Source organism: Rhinoraja longicauda, chromosome 17 (assembly GCF_053455715.1).
Source record: "Rhinoraja longicauda isolate Sanriku21f chromosome 17, sRhiLon1.1, whole genome shotgun sequence".
NCBI lineage: Eukaryota > Metazoa > Chordata > Chondrichthyes > Rajiformes > Arhynchobatidae > Rhinoraja > Rhinoraja longicauda.
This window is the reverse complement of record NC_135969.1, coordinates 44,536,054-44,562,599: the sequence shown is the minus strand read 5'-3', so window position 1 is coordinate 44,562,599 and position 26,546 is coordinate 44,536,054. Positions and strand designations below refer to the sequence as shown.

Here is a 26,546-nt window from a genome sequence, read left to right as displayed (position 1 = left end):
CGTTTCGGGTCGAGACCCTCCTTCAATCTGAAGGGTCGCGACCCAAAACATCACCTATTCCTTTTCTCCAGAGATGCTGCCTGACACACTGAGTGATTCCAGCATTTTGTATCTCACTTAGATAGGTATATGGATATAAAAGGTTTGGAAGGATATGGGCTAGATGGGAAATCTTGGTCAGCATAGACAAGTTGGGCAGAAAGGCCTGTTTCCATGCAGAATGACTTTAAGTCTAGATTCTGCTATTCAAGCAGCACATCTGGAGAACATTAGACGAATTAGAAAGGTAGCCCACATAATAGCTGTGAGATTAAGAAGTTTAAAAAAATATATAATTGATAATGTAATGTACGATTTCATTTTATCTACGCGTAGGCAGGTCCATTTCAGATTCTATAGACAATAGACAATAGGTGCAGGAGGAGGCCATTCGGCCCTTCAAGCCAGCACCGCTATTCAATGTGATCATGGCTGATCATTCTCAATCAGTACCCCGTTCCTGCCTTCTCCCCATACTCCCTGACTCCGCTATCCTTAAGAGCTCTATCTAGCTCTCTCTTGAATGCATTCAGAGACTTGGCCTCCACTGCCTTCTGAGGCAGAGAATTCCACAGATTCCCAACTCTCTGACTGAAAACGTTTTTCCTCATCTCAGTTCTAAATGGCCTACCCCTTATTCTTAAACTGTGGCCCCTTGTTCTGGACTCCCCCAACATTGGGAACATGTTTCCTGCCGCTAACGTATCCAACCCCTTAATAATCTTATACGTTTCGATAAGATCTCCTCTCATCCTTCTAAATTCCAGTGTATACAAGCCACTTCACGATACACGGCCACTTCACGATAACAGTGTGCTGATAAATAATGCACAGTACACAAATGTGTTGTCCAGATAGATCAACTGTATCACAGTATAATCAATCATAACTGTGCATGGTGAGGGCTATGTATTAATTTTGGGATTAAATTAACTTTGACAAAGACAAAAGGCTTTGCCAGGGACTTCAGAAGTCCTCGGATACAAATTATTATTACAAATCTTGTTTAATAATAAATACAGTACATTGTACATTGTACTGTATTTACCCTGATGTGTTGCAGTATTTTTGTACCATGAAATATGATTCCTTCTGATTCTTTTCCAAGTTAATATTTTGCACAATCAAAAGAGAAAATGTTTGAAGTTTCTGTATCCCAACAAATTTCACTTCAGTCTTATTCCAATTAGGGTTATTCTTCAGCTGAGACATCGGTGTTATGATGGGAAGGAAGGAACATCAAACACGGAGGCCTGCCCTTAAACTGTAACGTTAAAGTCAGACAGCTTGAAAGAGCAGGCCGCTTTTGACCTTTTCATCACACACTTAACTTACAAAATAAATCTCATCAATCTGGGTCACGAAAGCCGGTTCCTAGGTAAAATCTCACTTTCAAAGCCTCATTTTTAAAGTATAATCGCTGCATTGGCTTGTAAGACTGACTTACAATTACCATGGTTTGACGCCATTTAAATTATTCTTAAAAGACCCAGTGATAACTCATAGCACTATTCAAAGGCAAGCATAGAATGGGAAAATAGAATATCATAGATCACTTACTGCTCCCCTGTTGTTCTTCAAGTCTCCATGACAACACAGCATCTTAGAATTTTCGATCAGAGGGTCTTTTTGACTCTCTTCAAGAAAGACGAGCCTCTCCTTGTAAAACTGGCATTCTGATTCCCCAGTCTTCTTGTTGATTTCAGCGACAATCCCTTGAACAATATTAATCTGAAGGACAAAAGAGTCACGTAGATTATTAAACACAGCAAGAAATTATTAAAACTGCAACCCCCAACATAGCAAAGACAACGTTTCTAGGCATGTTTTAATGCCAGTCAATGGAAGAAATTGAATTTGCATGTCTAAAATTCCTAATATTCTGTCATATTTTTGAGACCATATTAAAATTTTGTATTAACCATTTATCCATATTAATTAAGCACTACCCCAAAAATCTCCTATTTTGTCACCTCAAGATCCTGATGCAAAATTAATTTCCATCAGAGGATAAATTAACTGCACTTAAAAAAATAATTTGTGCGATGTGAATATTTTTAGAAATAAACACAGACCACAATTATTTTGAGCATTCTGTAATTCAGGAATTTTTGCATGTGTCATCATTTCTCCGGAGGTCTTAACTTGGCAATTTGCTTTTCTTGAATGTCAAATCTTGAATGGCACACGACAGCTGTATCAGACTAATATTACCCTGCCTGATGAAAAACCTTTGTTGTTTATTCATATCATCACACTTTCCCCTGAACCCCAGCTTTTACAGTTTGGTGCGAAGACAGCCATTCACATTCTACCTGAGGGCAAATATAAATCTGCATATACCTTGCAGAAGTGGCTAAATCGAAGATGTGCCACAATTTTAATGGTAAAGCAAAAAAGTAAAGGTATCATGAATATTATCTATTTCAATCTTTTATTAAAGATTAAAGCTATAGTTTGAGGTAGTATTAGAAACCCGTTGCAAAGTATAAGAATTTTGAAGAAGGGTCTCGACCCGAAATGTCGCCCATTGACATCAGTCTGAAGAAGGGTCTCAACCTGAAACGTCGCCCATGCCTTCTCTCCTGAGATGCTGCCTGACCCGCTGAGTTACTCCAGCATTTTGTGAATAAATACCTTCGATTTGTACCAGCATCTGCAGTTATTTTTTTAGAATTAAAACTCTGATATGAAACTGCCCCTTTAAAAATACACACCGATCAGCTAAAACATTATGACCTTATCAGCCAAAACATTATGACCACTGACAGGCAAAGTGAATAACATTGATTATCTTGTTACAATGGCACCTGTCAAGGGGTGGGATATATTAGGCAGCAAGTGAACAGTCAGTTCTTGAAGTTGATGTGTTGGATGCAGGAGAAATGGGCAGGAGTAAAGAGTATGACCACCTGCCTAATATGCTGTTGGTCCTCCGTGTGCAGCCCCATACGCAGCAGGGTGCGATGCACTGTGTATTGTGACACATTCCTCCTGTGACCACCATCAAAGTTTTCTGTGACTTGTGCCACAGTAGACCTTCTGTCGGTTCGGACCAGATGGGATAGCCTTCGTTGCCCTTGCGCATCGATGAGCCTTGGGCGCCCAACACCCTGTCTGTCGCCGGTTTGTGGTTTGTCCCTCCTCGGACCACTGTCGGTAGGTACTCACCACTGCTGACCGGGAGCACCCCACAAGCCTTGCCGTTTCAGAGATGCTCTGACCCAGTTGTCTGGCCATAACAATTTGGCCCTTGTCAAAGTCGCTCAGGTCTTTACTCCTGCCCATTTCTCCTGCATCCAACACATCAACCTCAAGAACTGACTGTTCACTTGCTGCCTAATATATCCCACCCCTTGACAGGTGCCATTGTAACATGACAATCAATGTTATTCACTTTGCCTGTCAGTGGTCATAATGTTTTGGCTGATCGGTGTTCAATATTGATAAATTTTACTGTCTGACTACAATCGAAATGCTTCTTAAAATGGCAAGGATGCAGCTGAATGTTTGATGGAATCTTATCCATCAGCACTTTTTTAAATTTCAAAGCTGGATTAATGGAGATTTAATGGAAAACCTGATCTGGTTTGTAGCTCGTCACTGCTCTCAAGCACTTTTAATGCATTCTAGTAGCTTTAGCAGTATCTAATCAGTGGCCTTTTGACAAGAGAAACACTTTTTAATTCATTTGCGATCTTATTTTTTTTTAAACAAAGTGGGGAGAACGGATACACAAATCCCTCTTTTCCAGCTGCCTTTTTCAGCTGAACACCCTATTCAGAAATTCAAGGACAATTTATTTCTTTCTTTTTTAAATATGGTGCAGTAATGTTTGAAAAGTGCTATTGACAAAAGACCAAAAAATCCCATTATCTCATTTCAATCAGTGAACACAATATTAAAAGATTAGATTTCAAAAATGTCTTTCATATATTAGTGCACTGATTACTTTAGTTAAAAGTTTTGCATGAATATTTAAATTATAAGCAGCCAAAAGATATATTCAATAATATTTCCAGCGTCTCACTTAATATCAAATCCTTGAATGACTGGTCTATGTACTGGACTGATACATAACTCAAGAGAACAGGTTTTCTCCAGAATATGTAGGAAGGAACTGCAGATGCTGATTTCAACCGAAGACAGAAACAAACAGCTGGAGTAACTCAGCGGGTCAGGTAGCATCTCTGGAGAAAAGGAATATGTGACGTTTCGGGCCGAGACCTTCCTTCAGACAGAGTCAGGGGAAAGGGAAACAAGAGATATATGGAACAAATGAATGAAAGATGTAACAAAGGAAATAGGCCATTGTTAGCTGGGGGAAAAGTGAAAACGAGTACAGACATTGAGACTCAACAAGACGACTGAAGCTGGTACGACTGGGGTGGCGGAGGGATGGAGAGAGAGGGGATGCAAGGGTTACTTGAATACAATACAATATATCTTTATTGTCATTGTACAGGGGTACAACGAGATTGGGAATGCGCCTCCCATACGATGCAATAATTTAATTAGCTAGTCAGTATTAATTATGAAGTCAGTATGAAGTTAGCAAAATCAATATTCATATCACTGGGTTGTAACCCTAGGATTCTGTTCCTGTGAAATGTTCGTTATGTGAACAGTTCGTAAGTCGGAAATGCAGTTACTTGGCAATATTTTTAAAAACATGATCAGTCTCAATGATCTGACCACGTTACTGCTATGAAAACCTCAATTTCGTATTCAGCTTTTACATTCTATAGCTCAATCAAACTCGTATTATTTCTGCACCAATGTTGGAGGTGCCCTAGCACGGTGAACCCCCAGGCTTCGGTACTTACTGCTTCTTCCAGGTGCTGTTTATCTGGGTGGTCGTTTGGCGTATGCCTGAGGATCTCTTTCAGCAGCAGCGGGTACTTCACCAATCGACTACGTGGAATATCAAGAAAATTCCAAAGATCCAGCTTGCGACTAAAGGGAGACTCTAAACAACGTTGTAGAAAGTCGTGTACTCTATGATCTTGTTTCTTGTGATCCAAAACAGCCTTTGCTGCCACTTGGTTGCTGCAATAACTATTGTAGGAGTTTAAACACGGAAGCTAAAAAGAAGGAAAAAAGTATTTAATAGTCAGGCCACACTGATGTGCTTCAGAAACATTGTTATTCTACCGTATCACTGAATCATATTAACTTAAGAAAGCTAATTACAAATGCCAGAAATAAAATGTTAAATAATTCAGGTATGGTGGAAATATATTGCGGCTCAGTTACCACTTGTAAAATTCAGTAGGAAAAAAAACTGCAGATGCTGGTTTAAATCGAAGGTAGACACAAAATGCTGCAGTAACTCAGCGGGTCAGGCAGCATCTCTGGAGAGAAGGAATGGGTGACGTTTCGGGTCAAGACCCTTCTTCAGACAGATCTTTGCAGCAAGCTACCCAGATGGTAAGCTGCACTGTCGATCCATTAATTAACAGCTGCAGAATTGGTCATATTTAGAGGAGAAATTATTTTTGGTCCAAAAGACTTGAAGTTGAGATGCAACTCAGGTCAGTTGAAGCAACAACTGTTCCAAAGACTGACATTTATTCAGACTCCAGTAAAACTGTCGTGTTTCTGGTATTTAACATAATAGTTACTACTGAATTTAAAATATTTCAGTGGTAAAATGGATTTACATTTGAGACTTTTAATGGCAGAATGAAGCATGAGACTGAATTGCAGTTGATTGATCACGACCACCCCCCTCCCCCGACACAGCGGTAGAGTTGCTGCCTTCCAGCCCCAGAGACCCGGGTGCCATCCTTTCTACGGGTGCTGTCTGTACGGAGTTTGCAAGTTCTCCCCATGACCCGTGTGGGTTTTCTCCGGGAGCTCCGGTTTCCCCCCACACTCCAAACACGTAGAGGATTGTAGGCTAATTGGCTTCGGTAAAATGATAAATTGTCTCTAGGATAGTGTGTAGGATAGTGTGTAGGATAGTGTGTAGGATAGTGTTAGTGTGTGGAGATCGCAGGCTTACGTGGCCAAAGGGACTGTTTCTGCACTGAATCTCTAAACTAAACAAAACTGTGCAAATATTTTACTAAGTGTGCTTCAGCTGAAAGTTAAGAACAATTAACCAAGCAGATTGTGTAAAATCATGCTCAGTACAGCAAAAAATAAAATCACCACATGCTGCAGGGTGAACCTATTAATAGCTACCAAATGGCACTACATGCAAGATTTCTTCGAGAATACTGCACTGCAGCTAATGATTACCAAGCAAAACAACTCCAAGTGAGAATTACTTGACACAAGACTGGCACAATTGCCCTTATGGAATCTATTATGCAATGTAAATCAGCCACTGTGTACCACAAAAATAATCCAAACTAATACAGAATCATTTTAACTTGTGGTTGGACATAGACCTAAGTTATGTAATATGAATGTGAGATCTGAGGATTTATTTCCCTTATGCTTTTAAAATAATGTTCCAGTTAAAGATTTTCAAATCAGCAGCGAAGTAAATCAAATGAAAGGGCAGGTTATAATGCTGTATATCTCCCACTTCCACATTAACAGTCTGAAGAAGGATCTTGACCCAAAACGTCAACCATTCCTTCTGTCCAGAGATGCTGCCTGTCCAGCACAAAACGTCAACCATTACTCCAGCACTTTGTGTCTATCTTTGATTTAAACCAGCATCTGCAGTTCTTTCCTTCACCAGATTGATTCCTGGCATGAGATGGGTGTAAAGCTGAGCAAACTGGATCTATACTCTCTTGAGATTTAAAGAATGAGGCTTGAATAATTAAAGCACACAAAGTTTTAATAGGATTTGACAGGGTAGATATTGGGGGGAAATGTTTTGCCCAGCTGAGATGTCTAGAATCAGCATCAGTCTCAAAATAAGGGATTGGCGTTTCAGGTTTGTGACAAGAACATTTATTTACCTAGAAGGTGGTGAATCTTTGTCATTCTCTACCCAAAAATGATGTGGAGGGTTAGTTGTTGAGTATATTCAAGACAGATCAAGAGACTTTGAATAACTATCTTTGCAAAAAACTGGTCACTTATGGAACATTTTGTGCAGTTCTGGTCACCACACTGTAGATGGACGTGTTGGATCCAGAGGAGAGGGCAAAGGAGATGCAGCAGGAAGTTGTCTGGATTGGGGACCTTAGTTCTGAGGAGGGATCAGATTGGCTGGGTTTGATTTTCTCTAGAGTGAAGAAGAGACTGTGGGGTGCCCTGATAGAGATCTATAAAATTATAACAGGCATAGATAGGGTTAATAGTCAAAATTTTATTCCCATGGTAGCGGTATCAAAAAACAGAGGAAATAGATTTAAGTTGAGAGGAAGGAGTTTAAAGGGAATTGAGGGGATTTTTTCTTTTTTACAGAGTGGTTGAAATCTGGAACTTGCTGTGAGAGGAAGTGGTCAGATAAAATCGCTGCATAGGAGGTGAAGACAACCATGTTTGCATCAGCAGAGCTGCTGCAGGGAAGGATGACAATTTCAAGTTCTAAGCCATCCATATCACCAGCAGCCTAACCTGGTCCCTTCACACTGATGCAGTTGAGAAAGTGAGTTTACTTTCCTAGGCGTCTGAGAAGACTCAGCATGTCCACGAGCACTTAAACATCTACAGACACACTACAGAAAGTATTCTGATGGGATGCATCTCAGCCTGGTGTGGCCACTGCACTCCTCTTCACCTCCTGACCCGGCAGAGAGTGGTGAACACACCCCAGTCCAACACAGGTTTGTCACTGCCTTCCATCAGTCCAACGTTACGGTGTATTTTATCAAGAAGGCTGGAAGTATTGTCAAGGATGTCTGCTACCCTGACCACTGACTTCTTTCCACTCCATTTTCTGGGAGAGGATACAGGACCTTGAAAATTCTGACATCCCGACTCAAGAACAGCTTTTTCACCAATCTGCAATCAGAATCAGACTAATCCCGTCTTCAGACGTCTAGACATGCTAACATGACTTCATCTCATTCAGTTATTCTTGTTAAAGTTTAGAGATGCCCACCGAGTCCACACCAACCATCGATCACCTGTTCACAATAGTTCTATGTTATTCCCCCTTTCACATTCACTCACTACATACACACCAGGGAGCAATTTACAGAGGTCAATTCACCTATAAACACACACATCTTTGGGATGCGAGAGGAAACCGGAGCACCCGGAGGAAACCTACGCAGTCACAGGGAGGACGTGCAGACTCTACACAAACAGCAGGATCGAACCCGGGTCTCTGGTACTGTGAAGCAGCGGCTCTTCCAGGTGCGCTGCTGTGCAATCTTGTTATTGTACTTAAATACTCTTTTGGATTTTACAGCACAATCTTTTGCCATACTGCTGCTTTGTCATCGTTTTTTTATCATTACTGTATGGATATTGCTTACTCTGAGCTTCATGTGACAAGGAACTTCGTTGCACTCTGATGTGCATGGCAAAGAACTAATCCGAAACCTCTGTAAAAGCTGATACAAATAATAAAGGTCGAATCACTTTCTTACCCAGCTGACAAGGATGTGACCAACACGTTCTGTTGTCCCATCTGGTTTCCTGGCCTCCCGCAGCCGACTCAGAAGATCTGACCAAAAATAAACGTGGAAATGTGTGGGTCAAAGCAGGGAGGATTTCCTCAGGAGGAAGTATGTAAACATTCACCGAAACATGACATCATTTCTGGTGAACCATTAAGTTCTTTATTATTACATTCGCAGCAACCTTTGTGATTTGTCTTAAGATGAAGGCCATACCTTCGTGTAAGGGAATAAGGGAGTCCAGTGTTCCAAATATCTGCTTCAGCTCCTGTTCTGTCATTATGGAGAGTTTGAGCATAGGATCACGATAAGCCTGCAAGAGATGCCAACACTGAGTATACCATTATCTTTTACTTTCCATTTGGAAATTACATTTTACTCAGAACACATTTCATTAAATATCCTCCACTAGTTATTTTTGCGAGTTGTACTTTTGTAATCAGATTAATTCCAAAACAGGATTAAAAAAATAATAAAATTTAACTCCAGGGGGAAAAAAAGGCTTAAAACAAATGTTGTGATCCCACAATTAATTCAAGGACATTTTGGAGCAGATTGCACCCGTGACCAATTATTTCCATAGCACAATGCATGATTTATTACTGGTTGGAATGCTAACTCAGCAAACACAAAACACATCCTTCATATTAAAATGTGTTGAAATTCACTATTTGGCTAATAGCACCAATCATAATTGGTTTAGAGATACAGCATGGAAACAGGCCCTTCGGCCCACCGGGTCCGCGCCGACCAGCGATCCCCACACATTAACACTATCCTACACCCACAGGGGACAATTTTTGACATTTACACCAAGTCAATTAACCTACAAACCTGTACGTCTTTGGAGCGTGGGAGGAAACAGAATATCTCGGAGAAAACCCACGCAGGTCACGGGGAGAACGTACAAACTCCGTAATGACATACTTGGAAATAGAAACCGGAATATTTAAGTAAACTCATTAAATTATATTTTCTTTTGGTAATGGAAGTCGTAGCTAAAAACAATGAATTTCAAAGTACGGTCACTTAATCACAGTAGTAATTAAGGAGAATAAAATCCCAAAGTACATTTCATCTGAGAACTATAACTGAAGATTGCTTTACCTTTTTTGCTAGCTTCAAGTCTTCAATTAAAACTTGTTCTCCCTGGGAAAGTTCAAAAATTGCCTGGAGAACAAAAGAAATAAAATATTTAATCAGAGCAAGGAAAATGGTGAAATCACATCAGGCTCGTTGCACGCAGTCTCATTCAGGTAACACTATCATTGTAGCCAAGCAAATAAAAAGTCATCAATGTAATCACTTGGACAGTAGTGTAATCCCAATGTTTGTTTCAATTAATACAATACAATACAATACAATACAATATATCTTTATTGTCATTGTACCCAGGGGTACAACGAGATTGGGAATGCGCCTCCCATACGATGCACTAATTTAGGTAATTTAGACAGCAGCAACCCAACGAAACGAACAGTTGTAACAGTTTTGGACAGGGTAAAGTGCAAGTTGATCTATGCGTTGTGGCCATCCGGCTCAGCAGGACCGGTTCATAGCAGCTATGGCCCTGGGGATGAAGCTGTTCCTGAGTCTGGAGGTGCGGGCATAGAAGGCCTTGTATCGTCTGCCCGATGGAAGGAGTTCGAACAGACTGTTGCAGGGGTGTGAAGAGTCTTTGTGGATGCTGGTGGCTTTTCTGAGGCATCGTGTGTTGTAGATGCCCTCCAAGTCTGGTAGCTGTGTTCCGATGGCCCTCTGAGCTCTATGGACTACCCGCTGTAGAGCTTTCCTTTCTGCCTCCGTGCAGCTGAGGTACCACACAGGGATTCCATGCGTTAGGATGCTCTCTATGGTGCAGCGGTAGAAGGTCTTCAGCAGCTGTTGGGGTAGACCAGACTTTTTCAGTGTTCTTAAGTAGAACAGTCTTTGTTGTGCCTTCTTGACCAGCGCAGCAGTGTTATTGGACCATGTTAGGTCCTCCGAAATGTGAGTGCCCAGAAACTTGAAGAGATACAGCACGGAATCAGGCCCTTCGGCCCACCAAGTCTGCACACTAACCATATCCTACACACTAGGGACAATTTATACCAGGCCAATTAACCTACAAAGCTGTACGTCTTTGGAGTGTGGGAGGAAACCGGCGATTTCGGTGAAAACCCATGTGGTTACAGGGAGAACGTACAAACTACGTACAGACAGCACCCGTAGTCGGGATTGAACCCGGGTCTTTGGTGCTGTAAGGCAGCAACTCTACCGCTGCACCTAATAATACCCCTAATAAGCCACTAATTTTAATAAACCACTATTTTCTATTTTCAAAATGTACATGCCTGTCTTCTAAATAAAAATGACAGAGATTAGGGGTGGTAGGGAGGAAGTCTACCTTTCCATCTACAAGACCCAGTTAACTGGATCAAATCTGGAGTATCCTCAGGACGCAAGAGGCAAGGTTTTGAAATGTCTCCCTAACCTTTTATTCCGTATTGCATACAGACAAAAAGACATAGAAATCACACAGGCAACTTGGCAAAATATTAAAATATTATTTTGCATTAAAACTGCAACTACCAAGAGTCTACATGATCATTTGATTCTGAATTTACATGGAATCATGTGTTCTTTCACAAAGGAAATTAATTTGGCAAAAATGATCCATATCATTATTGTTTTATATTCCCCCTCCCATTCTACCTGACGACTACATTAAACCTCCATTTACAGGCATCGAAATCATCATTTCAACCATTCTACATGAGAGCAATTTCCGGAATCTGATTCTTTTCTGCATTGCTCAAAAACTCTTTATTTCATTGTGGATGTCGTGTTTATTCTTTGCTTTGGATTTATAACCAGTGAAAGGTTTTCCATGACCACCCTAAGACATCCTTCATAATTTTATTCTCTGGCTACCTTCAATTCATCGAAAACACACCCACTGGCACAAACCATGGAGTTCTAGGAATGTCCCTATAATACGTTATCTGCTCCTTATCCAACTGGTACTCCAACTGCAGCCAATTAGAATTGATATATTTTCATTACACATTGCTGCTTTTAACTATTTGTGCATTTGAATTCCAATGTCTCAATGCTCTTCTACCCTATTTAGATTTACCACTTCAATCAAGAAACATTATCAACCAACTTTGAGGTATTTAAACAATTTTCACTACACTATTTGATGAATGTGTTTTTTTGTTCTTTAGATACGTGGAATGGTAGGAAGCCACAGATATCTCCCATTGCTGTTCCAGGATAGTTGTTGTTGTTGTTCGTCCTTCGGGTTCGAAGATGACCATGACTTCACTTTCAGTTGGAGGCTTGGTGACTGTGGGTCCGGAAGTGACTGGTGAGGCCAATCCGGGCCCGGAAGGCAGGCCCACACATAGGACACAAGTGGATGGCTGCTGCAGTGGAAGTGGAGGTAGCCCGGGCCTTGCGCGCGGTGCGTTTCCTATGGGCCTCTGCAGTGCGTCTGTTCTCTGCTGCACGGGCTCCTGTGGTGAGCTTGCTACGCCAGGTTGGACGGTCCAGAGCAAGAGACTCCCAAGTGCTGAGGTTGATGGCCAAGTCTTTGAGGGATACTTTGAGGCAGTCCTTAAACCGTTTCTTCTGTCCTCCTACTGAGCGCTTGCCCTGACACAGTTCTCCGCACAGAAGCTGTTTTGGCAGTCGACTCTCGGGCATTCTGACGACATGGCCTGCCCATCTGGCTTGGGCTTTCCGTAGGAGGGTGTGGACGCTGGGGATTTCGGCCCATTCCAAGACCTCTGTGTCGGGAATTTTGTCCTGCCACCTGATGTGAAGGAGTCTACGTAGGCAGCTCAAGTGAAAGTGGTTGAGCTGTTTGGCATGTCTGCTATAGACAGTCCAGGTCTCACTGGCATAGAGAAGAGTGGTGAGTACCACTGCACGGTAGACCTTCAGCTTGGTAGACCTTCCTGGATAGTAGTGTTGGGCCAATGTACTGTGAGTAATTTCATGACAGGGTAGACAGTAAGAACCTTTTCCCCCAGGGTGGAAATGTCAAAGACTAGAGGTCATAGCTTTAAGCTGAGAGGGACAAAGTTAAAGAAGATGTCCGGGCATTATTTATTTTATTGTTTCACAGAGTGGTGGGTGCATCAAATGTGTTCCAAGGTGTTGGTAGGCAGATATGGTAGTGGCATTTCTTTATTTTTGGGAGAACAATTTAAAAGATATCTTTAGTGTTTATCTCCACCCAAAAATAGTTTCTATTTGATCGAATCCTCTCTCATGAAGATGCCGTTTATGGCTTTTGCACAGCCACATTGTCAGTCAGAAGGGGAATCATTTTTTTCCACACCAGCAATGAGCATTACTGGAACTGAAGCCCATCGATGATTAAAACACAAGGTGCTGGAGGAACTCAGCGGGTCAGGCACCATCTATTGGAGGGGATGGACGGCGTTGTCTGGGGTTCCCTCCTCAGATGCTGCCTGACCCGCTGAGATCCCCCAGCACTTTGTGTAAGAAAATAACTGCAGATGCTGGTGCAAATCGAAGGTATTTATTTCACAAAATGCTGGAGTAACTCAGCGGGTCAGGCAGCATCTCAGGAGAGAAGGAATGGGTGACGCTTCGGGTCGAGACCCTTCTTCAGACTGATGTCAGGGGGGCGGGACAAAGGAAGGATATAGCCAGCACTTTGTGCTTGGCTCAAGATTCCAGTGTCCGCAGTTATACGGTCATAAGTGATAGGAGCAGAGTACGGCCATTCGGCCCATCAAGTCTACTCTGCCAGGCAATCATGGCTGATCTATCTCTCCTAACCCCATTCTCCTGCCTTCTCCCCATAACCTGGACAAATCAGGAACTGATCAAGTTACTTGCGTTCCTGTGAAGTGGGTCAATTAATTGCCACAGCTCGCAAGTACCCTTACCTCTTGCCTTTTGATTTCTTTGGCTGTGAGCATTTGATTAACACGGATATCAAACGTTTCACTCCATAGTTTGCTGTCTCTCCGCTTTGTGATAACAGGGGGCCCGTGTCTGGAAGAGGACCTCGGGGTGAAGATGTCTGTTCGGCTCTCATTTCGGAAGCTAATCGAACGCTAAAAAAAAAAGAAAGAATTGTTATACACATCCCATACAAAAACAGGGCACAAAATGCAGGGGTTTAGTTTAGAGTTCCACACAGAGACGGACCCTTTGGCCCACCATGTCCACGCCGAACAGCGACACCAACTCTATCCTACACACACTAGGGACGATTTATAATCTTTACCGAAGCCATTTAACCTGCAGACTTGTACGTCTTTGGAGTGTGCGAGGAAACCGGAGCACCCGGAGAAAACTCGCAGGGAGAACGTACAAGCTCTGTACAGACAGCACCCATAGTCAGGATCGAATCCTGGTCTCTTAATGCAACTCTACCGCTGCAGACAGCAGCAATTCTACCGCTGCGGCACCGTGCCACCCTCAGAGTTATCTGGATGGACATGAATGGTCACTAGAAATTGAAAACTTCAACATGGAGCAGATGGGAGAAGTTGCAATCTGACATTTATAGTTTGAAGTGGGCCCTTGCCCAGAAGAGTTTTATTCCATATCAGACAGATGGATTTTGTACTCTGAAGAAGGGTCTCGACCAAAAACGTTAACCCATTCCTTCTCTCCAGAGATGCTGCCAGTCCCGCTGAGTTACTCCAGCATTCAGTGCCTATCCTTGGTTTAAACCAGCATCTGCAGTTCCTTCCTACACAGATGGTCTTTAAAGTCTTGCAATAATAACTGGTCTAGAAATACCAAGAACAGATGTTGATTTTGCCAGTCACTCACAAATATGAGACACTAGAACAGATTTTGATTAGCTCCAATACAGTTATTGTAAAATATTAGAAGGCAGGATTACTTTTCAGCACAGAGTAAAAAAGGAGCTTGACTGAAATAATGTACAACTTGTTGAATATATAAAATAAAGTTACTGGCTATGTCATACATGCCAGCTCGTTATGTGCACTCCCCAGTAATTGTGCTTTTGTTCCAGTTGGATTCAAATATATTGGACACCAGATTAATTTCAGATCAGTTTTGTTTTTTGTCACGTGTAGAGTACAGTGAAAAGTTTTTGTTGCGCGCTGTCCAGTCAGCAGGTACTTTATACTCCAGCGGTATGAACATTGACTTCTCCAACTTCAGATAGTCCCTGCTTCCCCTCTCTATCCCCTTCCCAGTTCTCCCATTGGTCTTCCTGTCTCCGACTACATCCTATCGTTGTCCCGCCAACTCCCCTGACATCAGTCTAAAGAAGGGTCTCGACCCGAAACGTCACCCATTCCTTCTCTCCAGAGATGCTGCCTGACCCGCTGAGTTACTCCAGCTGTGTGTGTCTACTTTCCAATACATGATTACAATCGTGACATTTACAGTGTACAGATATATGAGAAGGGAATAATGTTTAGTGCAAGGTAAAGCCAGCAAAGTCTGATCAAGGATAATCCGAGGGTCACCAAAGAGATAGATGGTACTTCAGCACTGCTCACTGGCAGATTTGGGGAAGTTTGACAGCAGTTTAGTTTAGTTTAGAGATACAGCGCGGAAACAGGCCCTTTCAGCCCACCAGGACTGCGCCTCCCAGCGATCCCCGCACATTAACACCATCCTGCACCCACTAGGGACAATTTTTACATTTACCAAGCCAATTAACCTACAAACCTGCACGTCTTTGGAGTGTGGGAGGAACCCGAAGATCTCGGAGAAAACCCACGCAGGTCACGGGGAAAACGTACAAACTCCGTGCAGACAGCGCCCGTAATCGGGATGGAACCCGGGTCTCCGGCGCTGCATTCGCTGCAAGGCAGCAACTCTACCGCTGTTGCACTCTCTCAGTTACAATCCAAAATCGGAAACTCTGCGCTAATTTCCAACAAAACGTGCTCTTTCATACATACTTTTGGTACAAAGACGTACAGGTATGTAGGTTAATTGGCTGGGTAAATGTAAAAATTGTCCCTAGTGGGTGTAGGATAGTGTTAATGTACGGGGATCGCTGGGCGGCACGGACTTGGAGGGCCGAAAAGGCCTGTTTCCGGCTGTATAGATATGATATATGATAAAATCACAGTGTGATTACCAACTTGGAGATTTAATGCTTAATTTATGCGCAAGCAAATTGGGAGAATCGGTGAAATAATGTTGCTGAATGAGCAAAGCCATATCCCAAACATTTACCACCACCAAGATAATCCTCAAAACACAAACTCAATGATGTCAGGCAGAGAGATGGCCTTACAGCGCCAGAGACCCGGGTTCCATCCCGACTACAGGTGCTGTCTGTGCAGAGTTTGCATGTTCTCCCCGTGACCGCGTGGGTTTTCTCCGGGTGCTCCGGTTTCCTCCCACATCCCAAAGACGTGCAGGTTTGTAGGTTAATTGGCTTGGTAAATGTAAAAATTGTCCCTAGTGGGTGCAGGATGGTGTTAATGTGCGGGGATCGCTGGGAGGCGCAGTTAATTGGCTTCTGTAAATTGTCCCTAGTGTGTAGGATAGAATTCGAGTATGGTAGATAATGCTGGTTGGCAAGGACTCGGTGGGCCGAAGGGCCTGTTTCCACGCTTTATCTCCAAATCTAAAATCCAAGCCACACATTCCTTAATCAGACTACAGGGTTATTGAGCTATTTATTTGATGTTTATTGAATGATTTTTTTTTTTTAAACCATTTTCATTCAGGTTAATATTTCAGGTTAACTAGACAATGATATCGTGTCCATTTCACAACTTATTCAAAATGTGCAAATTGAGCACATGCAGGCGGGTGAGATTAGTTTATTTTGGCTTATGTCCGGTACAGATATCGTGGGCTGAAGGACCTGTTTCTGTGCCAGGTTTTGTGGATAAATTATTTTAAAAGCTCATGATTCAGCTGCCAGCAATTAGAGTCATAGAGAGACACAGCACAGAAAGTGGACTTCCATTCTAACCATCAAACACATATCTACTCTCATTCCATTGTGATTCTAACCCACTTCTAGAGTTTGTCCCGTACGGGACCTCCCTTGTCCCACATTAGTAGGGTTGCCAACTTCCTCACTCCCAAACAAGGGACAAAGGGTGACCCGGGCAGCCGCCATTGGTGGAGCGGGAGCACGTGGCCGCTGGCTGGGTGAGGTCACGTGGGGCGCGGGGCGGTGACGTCACCTTGTCCCATATTTGGGAGTGAGGAAGTTGACAACCCTACCCACTTCCCCCATCAACTTCTCCCAAACTTTACTCTGCATTCACACACGAGAGACAATCACCAGTAAACCACCAAACTGCAGAAATTGAAAGACATTCTACAATTTCCAGGGAATTTCCCTCCCCTCTCCCCCAACTTTCACAAGCCTTTCCTCACAGAATCAGTAGTTTAGATTTGTTTTTAGATTTAGAGATACTGTGCAGAAACAGGCCCTTCGGCCCACCGGGTCCGCGCCGACCAGCGATCCCCGCACATTAACACTATCCAACACCCACTAGGGACAATTTTTATATTTGCCCAGCCAATTAACCTACATACCTGTACGTCTTTGGTGTGTGGGAGGAGACCGAAGATCTCGGAGAAAACCCACGCAGGTCACAGGGAGAACGTACAAACTCCGTACAGACGGCGCCCATAGTCAGGATCGAACCTGAGTCTCCGGCGCTGCATTCGCTGTAAGGCAGCAACTCTACCGCTGTGCCACCGTGCCGCCCGTGGTGTAGTTTATTACATTTAATATTACAGTTTATTACATTTCTTACAATGGAGGGCATCCTCCGTTGTCAGAGTGAGGCCCAGCACAAATTGGGGGAACATCAACTCATATTTTGCTTGGGCACCTTACACCCCAGCGGTATGAATATTGACTTCTCTAACTTCAAGTAATCCTTGCTTTCCCTCACTCTCCATCCCTCCCCCTTCCCAGCTCTCTGACCAGTCTAACTGTCCCCCTGATTACATTTTATGTTTGCTTTGTTGTTACCTTCTCCTAGCTAACAATGATCTATTCTACCTTTTTTTAAATCTCACCCCCTTTGATGTTTCGTTCGCACACCTTACACTTCCTTATCTCTGTATCCCCTCCCCTGACTCTCAGTCCAAAGAAGGGCCTCGACCCGAAATATCACCCATTGCTTCTCTCCAGAGATGCTGCCTGTCCCGCTGAGTTACTCCAGCACTTTGTGTCTATCTTTGGTTTAAACCAGCACCTGCAGTTCCTTTATTACATTTAATTGTGAAAATGTCCCTGTCAGAGAAATGAGATCGATTGGTCCTTGAAAACAATCTTTATATTCAGGCTCCTGCAGAATAAATGCTGCAAGTAATAAGCGTTCAGCAACAGCTGTACAAATATACTTGCAGCAGTAGACAGACCGCCAGGCACAGCTCAAGTCTAGCCAAAGCTTTCACGGTCAGCACAACTGGAACTAATGCTGCTCTCTTCCAGAAAGATCAGAAACTTTTCACACGAAAATTCTGGGAAGATATTTATTGCCCCGAGGGACTGCAAAAAATCTCTGTGCAGTCACGCTATTTCTATAACCTTCATGATCAAACACAAAACCATAGTAAATGAGTAACCTCCCATCCTCTACCTTTCCAAGCTAGCTCTGTTACTTGCCCAATGTGAATGGCACAAAGTAGAGAAAGAAACTCCACACGCTGTTATTCCGATTTCATCCAGTGCCAGAGCTCTTTGTAACTTTGTGCTCCTTTACCACTTGTGTTCCCGGAAGCAATAGACAATAGACAATAGACAAAAGGTGCAGGAGGAGGCCATTCGGCCCTTCGAGCTAGCCCTTCGAATCAGCACATGATTCAATGTGATCACGGCTGATCATTCTCAATCAGTACCCCGTTCCTGCCTTCTCCCCATACCCCCTGACTCCGCTATCCTTAAGAGCTCTATCTAGCTCATTCTTGAATGCATTCAGAGAATTGGCCTCCACTGCCTTCTGAGGCAGAGAATTCCACAGATTCACAACTCTCTGACTGAAAAAGGTTTTTCCTCATCTCAGTTCTAAATGACCTACCCCTTATTCTTAAACTGTGGCCCCTCGTTCTGGTCTCCCCCAACATTGGGAACATGTTTCCTGCCTCTAACGTGTCCAACCCCTTAATAATCTTATACGTTTCGATAAGATCTCCTCACATCCTTCTAAATGCCAGTGTATACAAGCCTAGTCGCTCCAGTCTTTCAACATATGACAGTCCCGCCATTCTGGGAATTAACCAAGCAATGATCAAGAATCAACTATTGTCTGTGCAGTTACTATATCAAAGCATGGAAGCAGACACATTGCACCATTGCTTTCATGCTAACCATAAAGCACCCTTTAGTTTTTTTAAGTTTTATAGTAGATACAGCATTAGAACAGGCCCTGAGACCGTGCTGACAATTGATCCCCCGTTCAGACTAACAAATAGACAAAGTGCTGGAGTAACTCAGATCTGGCAGTATCTCTAGAGAACATGTATGGGCGATGTTTCGAATCCCGACCCAAAACGTAACCTATCCATGTTCTCCACAGATGCTGCCTGACCCGCTGAGTTATTCCAGCTCAATGTGAAACGTCACCTATCCATGTTCTCCACAGATGCTCCCTGACCCGCCGAGTTACTCCAGCACTTTGTGTCTTTTTGTAAACCAGCATCTGCAGTTCCTTGTGTACTCATTCACAACAGCTCTAGGTTTTCCCACTTTCTCAACCAACCCCTACACACTAGCGGCAATTTACAGAGGGCCAATTAACCGACAGAACTGCACATCTTTGGGCTGTGGGAGGAGACCGGAGGACCCGGAGGAAACCCACATGGTCACAGAGAGAATGTGCAAACTCCACAGAGGCAGCACCTGAGGTCAGGATCAAATCTGGGCCTAATGCTGTGATTGTATCACCCAGCCAGCGGCTACGCAACCTTCCTCCCAGCCCTGGCGGCCGCCATTGGTGGAGCGGGAGCACGTGGCCACTGGCTGGGTGAGGTCACGTTGGGCGCGGGGTGGTGACGTCACCCTTTGTTCCTTATTTTGGAGTGAGGAAGTTGGCAACCCTACTAATACGGGACAAGGGCGGTCCCGTACGGGACAAACCGATTTAGCCCAAAATGCGGGATGTCCCGGCTAATACGGAACAGTTGGCAACCGAATTCTCTGCCTCAGAAGGCAGTGGAGGCCAATTCTCTGAATGCATTCAAGAGAGAGTTAGATAAAGCTCTTAAGGATAGCGGAGTCAGGGGGTACGGGGAGAGGGCAGGAATGGGGTACTGATTGAGAATGATCAGCCATGATCACATTGAATGGCGGTGCTGGCTTGAAGGGCCGAATGGCCTCCTCCTGCACCTATTGTCTATTGTCTATAGTCACACAGCACAGAAACAGGCCCATCGGCCAAACTCATCCACGCCAACCAAGGTGCTCCAACTGAGCTCGTCCCATTTGCTCATGCTTGGTCCATAACCCTCACAACCTCTCATATCCATGTACCAGTCCAAGTGTCTTTTCAATACTGTTAGAGTATCTGCCTCAACTACCTCCTCCGGCACCTCGTTCCATTTACCCACCACCTTCTGTGTGAAAAGGTAGGCCGTATTACCTATCACCTATTCCTTTTCTCCAGCAATGCTGCCTGACCCGCTGAGCTAGTGCAGCTTTTTGTGTCCAGCCATATTAAAAATCTTCATTCGTAGTAACTCTTCACCCTCTCACCTTAAACATGCATTCTCTGGTTTCGGATCTCCCTACTCTGGGCAAAAAAAGCTCTGTGCATTCACCCTATGTATGCCTCGTGACTCTATATACCTCTATAAGACTAATAAGACCTCTATAAGACTAATGGTCTCCAAATTTGAGGAAGGATATTCTTGCTATAGAGGGTGTGCAGCGTAGATTTACTAGGTTAATTCCCGGAATGGCGGGACTATCATATGTTGAAAGACTGGAACGACTAGGCTTGTATACACTGGAATTCTTCTCATGATTTTGTACACCTCTCCGCGGGTTGTCACCTTGTCGTGGTGGAGAAGCTCGTGTGGTCCTGAGATCCTGAGGGCGATGCCGTTTGGAGCTACGCTCCTGGTAGGATCACCCATGGCGGTAAGGTCGAGGGGGAGGTCCCTGACAAAGAGCGATCCAACCAAGACCTCAACGGTGGAACAGGCGGAGGGAGGATGGCGGCTGACTTTAGTGGAGCGTCACAACGGCTGGGAAGGCGGATGGATGAAGGCTGCGGCAGGAAAGGGTCCCCGGTCATCTTGGACTCCACGCCACTGGATCCTGACCCAGATCTGTCAAGGACCGTGTGGTGGCTGTCTGTGCACCAGTCTGCCCACGTTAAACAAAGTCACGCACAGGCGTCCGAAAAACGACAGTCATATTCGCTTCGAGTGTCCTTCGAGTGACGACACCTCTATTAGATCACCCCTCATCCTCCAGTGCTCCAAGGAATAAAATCCTAATTAAGTTATTAATCAAGTTACCTCAATCCTGAGGCAGATTTCTGTGCTCACCTAAATCCAATGCATGCTGACTAAAATGACACATGGTAACTGCCAAGAACATGCAATAAGCACACGGTGAAATCGTGCAGCGACACAAAACGCGATTGTGCCAATCACTAACAGGTTGAGACAGTGCATCTGGGTCATTCATGCACACTCAACCCTTGCCGCCAGCTCAATAAAAACAGGAGCGTCAGGGGGAGGGGGAGGAGGGGCAGCGTCCAGCTCAATAGGACCAGGACCAGAAACATAGAAACATAGAAAATAGGTGCAGGAGTAGGCCATTCGGCCCTTCGAGCCTGCACCGCCATTCAATATGATCATGGCTGATCATCCAGCTCAGTAACCTGTACCTGCCTTCTCTCCATACCCCCTGATCCTTTTAGCCACAAGGGCCACATCTAACTCCCTCTTAAATATAGCCAATGAACTGGCCTCAACTACCTTCTGTGGCAGAGAATTCCACAGATTCACCACTCTGTGTGAAAAAAAAACGTTCTCATCTCGGTCCTAAAAGACTTCCCCCTTATCCTTAAGCTGTGACCCCTTGTTCTGGACTTCCCCAACATCGGGAACAATCTTCCTGCATCTAGCCTGTCCAACCCCTTAAGAATTTTGTAAGTTTCTATAAGATCCCCCCTCAATCTTCTAAATTCCAGCGAGTACAAGCCGAGTCTATCCAGTCTTTCTTCATATGAAAGTCCTGCCATCCCAGGAATCAATCTGGTGAACCTTCTCTGTACTCCCTCTATGGCAAGAATGTCTTTCCTCAGATTAGGAGACCAAAACTGTACACAATACTGAAGGCAAGAGCATTCCCAGAATTATCCACGAGAGGGGGGGGGGAGATACAGAGCAGAGAATAAGGGGTAGGGCAGGTTGGACATGACCCAGCAAACACAGGGTCAAGAGTCAAGAGTGTTTTATTGTCACACGTCCCAGATAGAACAATGAAATTCTTACTCGCTGCAGCACAACGGAACATGTAAACATAGTGCACTGTAAATAATAATAATAATAATAGTCTCTTGTATTTCAGAGCTTATTTGAGGTTGTAGTGTTTAATAGCCTGATGGCTGTAGGGAAGAAGCTGTTCCTGAACCTGGACGTTAAGTTTTCAGGCTCCTGTACCTTCTTCCCGATGGCAGGAATGAGATGAGAGTGTTGGCAGGGTGGTGTGGGGTCACTGATGGTTCGGGCTGTGTGTGGGCAGGATGGTGTGGGTTTCAGATGATGCTGGATGTTCCAGGGAGAACCAAACAAATTTCCATGTAGTTATGAGATGTAGTCAATAGACAATAGGTGCAAGGGTAGGCCATTCAGCCCTTCGAGCCAGCACCACCATTCAATGTGATCATGGCTGATCATTCACAATCAGTACCCCGTTCCTGCCTTCTCCCCAGACCCCCTGACTCCACTACCTTTAAGAGCTCTATCTAGCTCTCTCTTGAAAGCCTTAGTCCAGTCCATCGCACAGACCAGATTCCCAACCATTGAGTCCATCTTACCTGTATCGACTGGCTGAACCGCTTCAGAGGAGTTGCCTTCAAAGGTGGAATGAGACTGGCTAAAGATGTGACTCGGGAAAGTGGTTTCACCCGCTTGTTACTGGGTTCCTGCAAAAAAGTAATGGCAACCTTTTAACATCATTCATATTTTAAAGAGGCAACATAAAACAGTCTGAAGATGGGTCTCGACCTGAAACGTCACCCATTCCTTCTCTGCAGAGATGCTGCCTGTCCTGCTGAGGTTGGGCAGGCTGGGTCTCTATTCCATGAGGGGTGATCTTATAGAGGTGTACAAAATCATGAGAGGAATATAACAAGGGGACATAACTTTAGAATTGAGGGACAAAAGTTTAGGGGTAACATGAGGGGTAATTTCTTTACTCAGAGGGTGGTGGCTGTATGGAATGGGCTTCCGGTGGAAGTGGTGGAGGCTGGCTCGATTTTATTATTTAAGAGTAAATTGGATAGGTATATGGATGAGAGGGGATTGGAGGGTTATGGTCTGAGAGCAGGTAGATGAGACTAGGTCAGAGAGAGTGGTCGGCGTGGACTGGTAGGGCCGAACGGGCCTGTTTCCGTGCTGTAGTTGTTATATGGTTATATGGAATAGATCGGGTAGATCGGGCGCAGTCTTTTACCCAGAGTAGGGGAATCGAGGACATAGGTTCAAGGTGAAGGGGAAAAGATTTAATAGGAATCTGAGGAGTAACGTTTTCACACAGAGGGTGGTGGGTGTACGGAACGAGCTGCCAGAGGAGGCAGTTGAGGCTGGGACTATCCCATCGTTTAAGAAACAGTTGGACAGGTACATTGGATAGGACAGGTTTGGAAGGTTATGGACCAAGCGCAGGCAGGTGAGACTAGGGTAGCTGGGACATTGTTGGTCGGTGTGGGCGAGTTGGGCCGTAGGGCCTGTTTCTACACTGTATCACTCTATAACACCAGCACTTTATGTCTAAAGGAGGACCCGGTGTGGGGGGATCGCTGGGGGGAGGGAGAACAAAGGTGGGCCTGGCGCGGGATGCTTTGTAACTTTGTCGGCAGCCTTTATGTGGCGATTATTGACATACCTTGGGTATGCACGCAAAGAATTTCACTGCGACTTGTCACATGTGACGATAAAGCATGCATTCATCTTTGGTGCAAACCTGCACCTGTAGTTCCTTCCTAAACATCATTCATCATTTGTCCTGTGTAGGAAGGAACTGCAGATGCCGGTTTAAACCGAAGGTAGGCACAAAATGCTGGATTAACTCAGCGCGACAGACAGAAGGAATGGGTGACGTTTTGAGTCGAGACCCGAACCCAGTCTGAAGAAGGGTCTCGACCCGAAACGCCACCCATTGAAACGCCACAATTGCAGCAGTGTATCATTGAAAGTTGGAAGATTTTTTTGTAAAAGACATTCAATAGCATCAGGGTACATGTCTAGGAAAGAAGAAGGGTCTCGACCCGAAACGTCACCCATCCCTTCTCTCCAGAGATGATGCTGCCTGTCCCGCTGAGTTACTCCAGCGTGTCGTGTCCTTCTTCAGCATTTGGCCTAGCTGATTAATTCTTCACAAAAACCCCTGTTGCTAACAAACAAGACTCTTGGAGGAGGCATTTATCATTTCCCATTACTGACGTGAGATGCATCTTTGCGTATGCCTCCCTTTCTCTGCCTCTCCATTCTAGCTCTGCAAGTACTTATTATTATGCTGCATTTCAAAATTAACATTCACACAACGTGCTGTGGCATCAAAGTGAATTTACACTAATCAACAACCAGTAGGTCAGGTAACAAACACTCAGCAAGGCACAAGAAATCTTAATTAGAGGAAAGCACTTTCAGAAACATGCGCATGTCAATTGCTAATTTACAACACAAGATTTGAAGGCTCTAAAAGGTCGAAAAATGCACAGAAGTTAATTTGCTGTCAGTTCAACAGACATCTACCTTGTATTTTTTAATCTCCATTCCCCAGAAGAAACAGGTTCAGTAGACAAAATCCCAGTAAATCATTTGCAAAATCCTCCATAAAGTGCCCGAAAATAAACATCTCTGTATCTGAATCAGCTTCTACAGCAAATTCTGCTTCCCCTCCACAGGGCCTGTGGGAGAACCTCTGTCGCTGCTCAGGGGTTTCGGCGCGTGTGAGAGTCCTTCTAGAAGAATCATGTTCTGATTGCAGATCTAACTGTGGCCGCAAGCTGCTGCATTCACAATTAGGTACAGACCGACACTCCTGAATGCGGCTGCTGCAGTAGAATTCCAAGCAGCCAACATCCCTTCCATCACTCTTCCTGTGCACATCTGCCCCAGTGTTGCAATGGTCCAGGATTAGTAAACACTTCCCATCCTAACGGAGATGAACGGGGGTGAAAATTCCCTGCAGCCTTCCCAGATTCAGACAGCTTCACCTTCAAACTTCAAATCAGGCATCATCGCCCAATTGGACATGTAGTCTAGTGCGCACAGATTCCTCAGCAGAGATTATTGCCTCCTCTGCACTGCAGCGGCAACACTGTGATGTGCACCAGCTTTGGGCACCCTTCAGATGTCCCAACATCCCCTAAAACACCGTGCTGGGTGGATAACATTGGGGGGTGGGGGGGAAGGACGTCATTGCAACTCCATTCATATTCTGATCAAACCCCGTATTCAAGTTCCTGACTAATCCGATACAAAGCCACCTCCCCCGACAACCTCTGCTACCAACCCACACAACGACAGCTCACAGCTAGCGTGGAAAAACATTGCCTGCAATCCCCCCCCCCCCTTCACTGCTCCTCACACAGCAAACAAACCTAATTTAACAAACAATTAATGATCTTCACACTAGCTGGCTTGAAATTCTGCTTGGTGATTTTCATGACAAATTAATTTAATGTTCAGAAGAAAAAAAAACTTACATAGAGATTCTATTTTATTTTATATCAGTAACTTCAAAGATCAGAAACACACAAGCAGCACTTGGCTTTTTAAAATTTAACTGAAAAGGTTAAATAGTTTAAAGATTACATACTGTTTTAAAAATATTATTGATTCCTTGTGAAGCCAATTTACAGAAAGAGAATGTTAATGTAATAGGTTATATATTATAAGAAAATAACTGCAGATGCTGGTACAAATCTAAGGTATTTATTCACAAAATGCTGGAGTAACTCAGCAGGTCAGGCAGCATCTCAGGAGAGAAGGAATGGGCAACGTTTTGGGTCGAGACCCTTATGTGCAGTACATTCACAGTGGCTCAGCGGTGGAACTGCTGCCTCTCAGCACCAGAGACCCGGGTTCCATCCTGACTACGGGTGCTGTCTGTACGGAGTTTGTACGTTCTCCCCGTGACCTGCGTGGGTTTACTCCAGGATCACCCGTTTCCTTCCACATTCCAAAGACGTGCAGGTTAATTGGCGTTGGTAAAATTATAAATTGTCCCTAGTGTGTGTAGGATAGTGTTAATGTAGTGATCGCTGGTCGTCACAGACTCTGTGGGCTGAAGAGCCTGTTTCCTCAGCGCTGTATCTCGAAACTAAATTGCTATAATCCAATGCAGTTGAAATCGGAGATGGACACAAAATGCTGGAGTAACTCAGTGGATTGGGCAGCATCTCTGAAGAAAATGGACAGGTGAGGTTTCAGGTCAGGACCCTTCTTCAGACTGATTGTAGAGGGGCAGAGGGGAGGGAGGACTGGGAGCTAGAAAAGACCAGGCTAAATCAGATGACCTCGGGCAGGGTGGTTCCCTGATAGGCCAGTTGTTGGCTAGGCATGGTGTGATCACAAAAGGGATAGATCTTGTGTGGAATTGGTTAGCTGACTTTTAGTGGAGGAGGGGGGAAAGCGAGGGGAGGGAAGGGGGATGTGTGTGTAGCAGCTGCCTGAAATTAGAGAGCAGTCAATGTTGATACCGCTGGCCTGTAAACTGACCAAGAGAAATATGAGGTACGGTTCCTTCAATTTGCATGTGGCCTCACTCTGGCAATGGTGGAGGCCCAG

General features: G+C 44.3%; 1 protein-coding gene across 3 annotated transcripts in view; it reads right to left on the bottom strand.

Moving 5' to 3' along the window:
- arhgef3 (Rho guanine nucleotide exchange factor (GEF) 3) overlaps window positions 1-26,546 on the bottom strand; it is a 97,572-nt gene that overhangs the window by 4,724 nt on the left and 66,302 nt on the right. For 2 of the 3 annotated variants that reach the window (XM_078414607.1, XM_078414608.1), the window contains 7 exons: window positions 22,568-22,675; window positions 13,484-13,654; window positions 9,684-9,746; window positions 8,793-8,889; window positions 8,547-8,623; window positions 4,866-5,123; window positions 1,600-1,770 (listed from right to left, as the gene is read on the bottom strand). In XM_078414607.1, the coding sequence (XP_078270733.1) occupies window positions 1,600-1,770; window positions 4,866-5,123; window positions 8,547-8,623; window positions 8,793-8,889; window positions 9,684-9,746; window positions 13,484-13,654; window positions 22,568-22,675 (945 nt within the window). Of the gene's footprint in view, window positions 1-1,599; window positions 1,771-4,865; window positions 5,124-8,546; window positions 8,624-8,792; window positions 8,890-9,683; window positions 9,747-13,483; window positions 13,655-22,567; window positions 22,676-24,506; window positions 25,127-26,546 lie in introns of those variants that run through there. The other variant, XM_078414609.1, reaches the window with a different exon arrangement.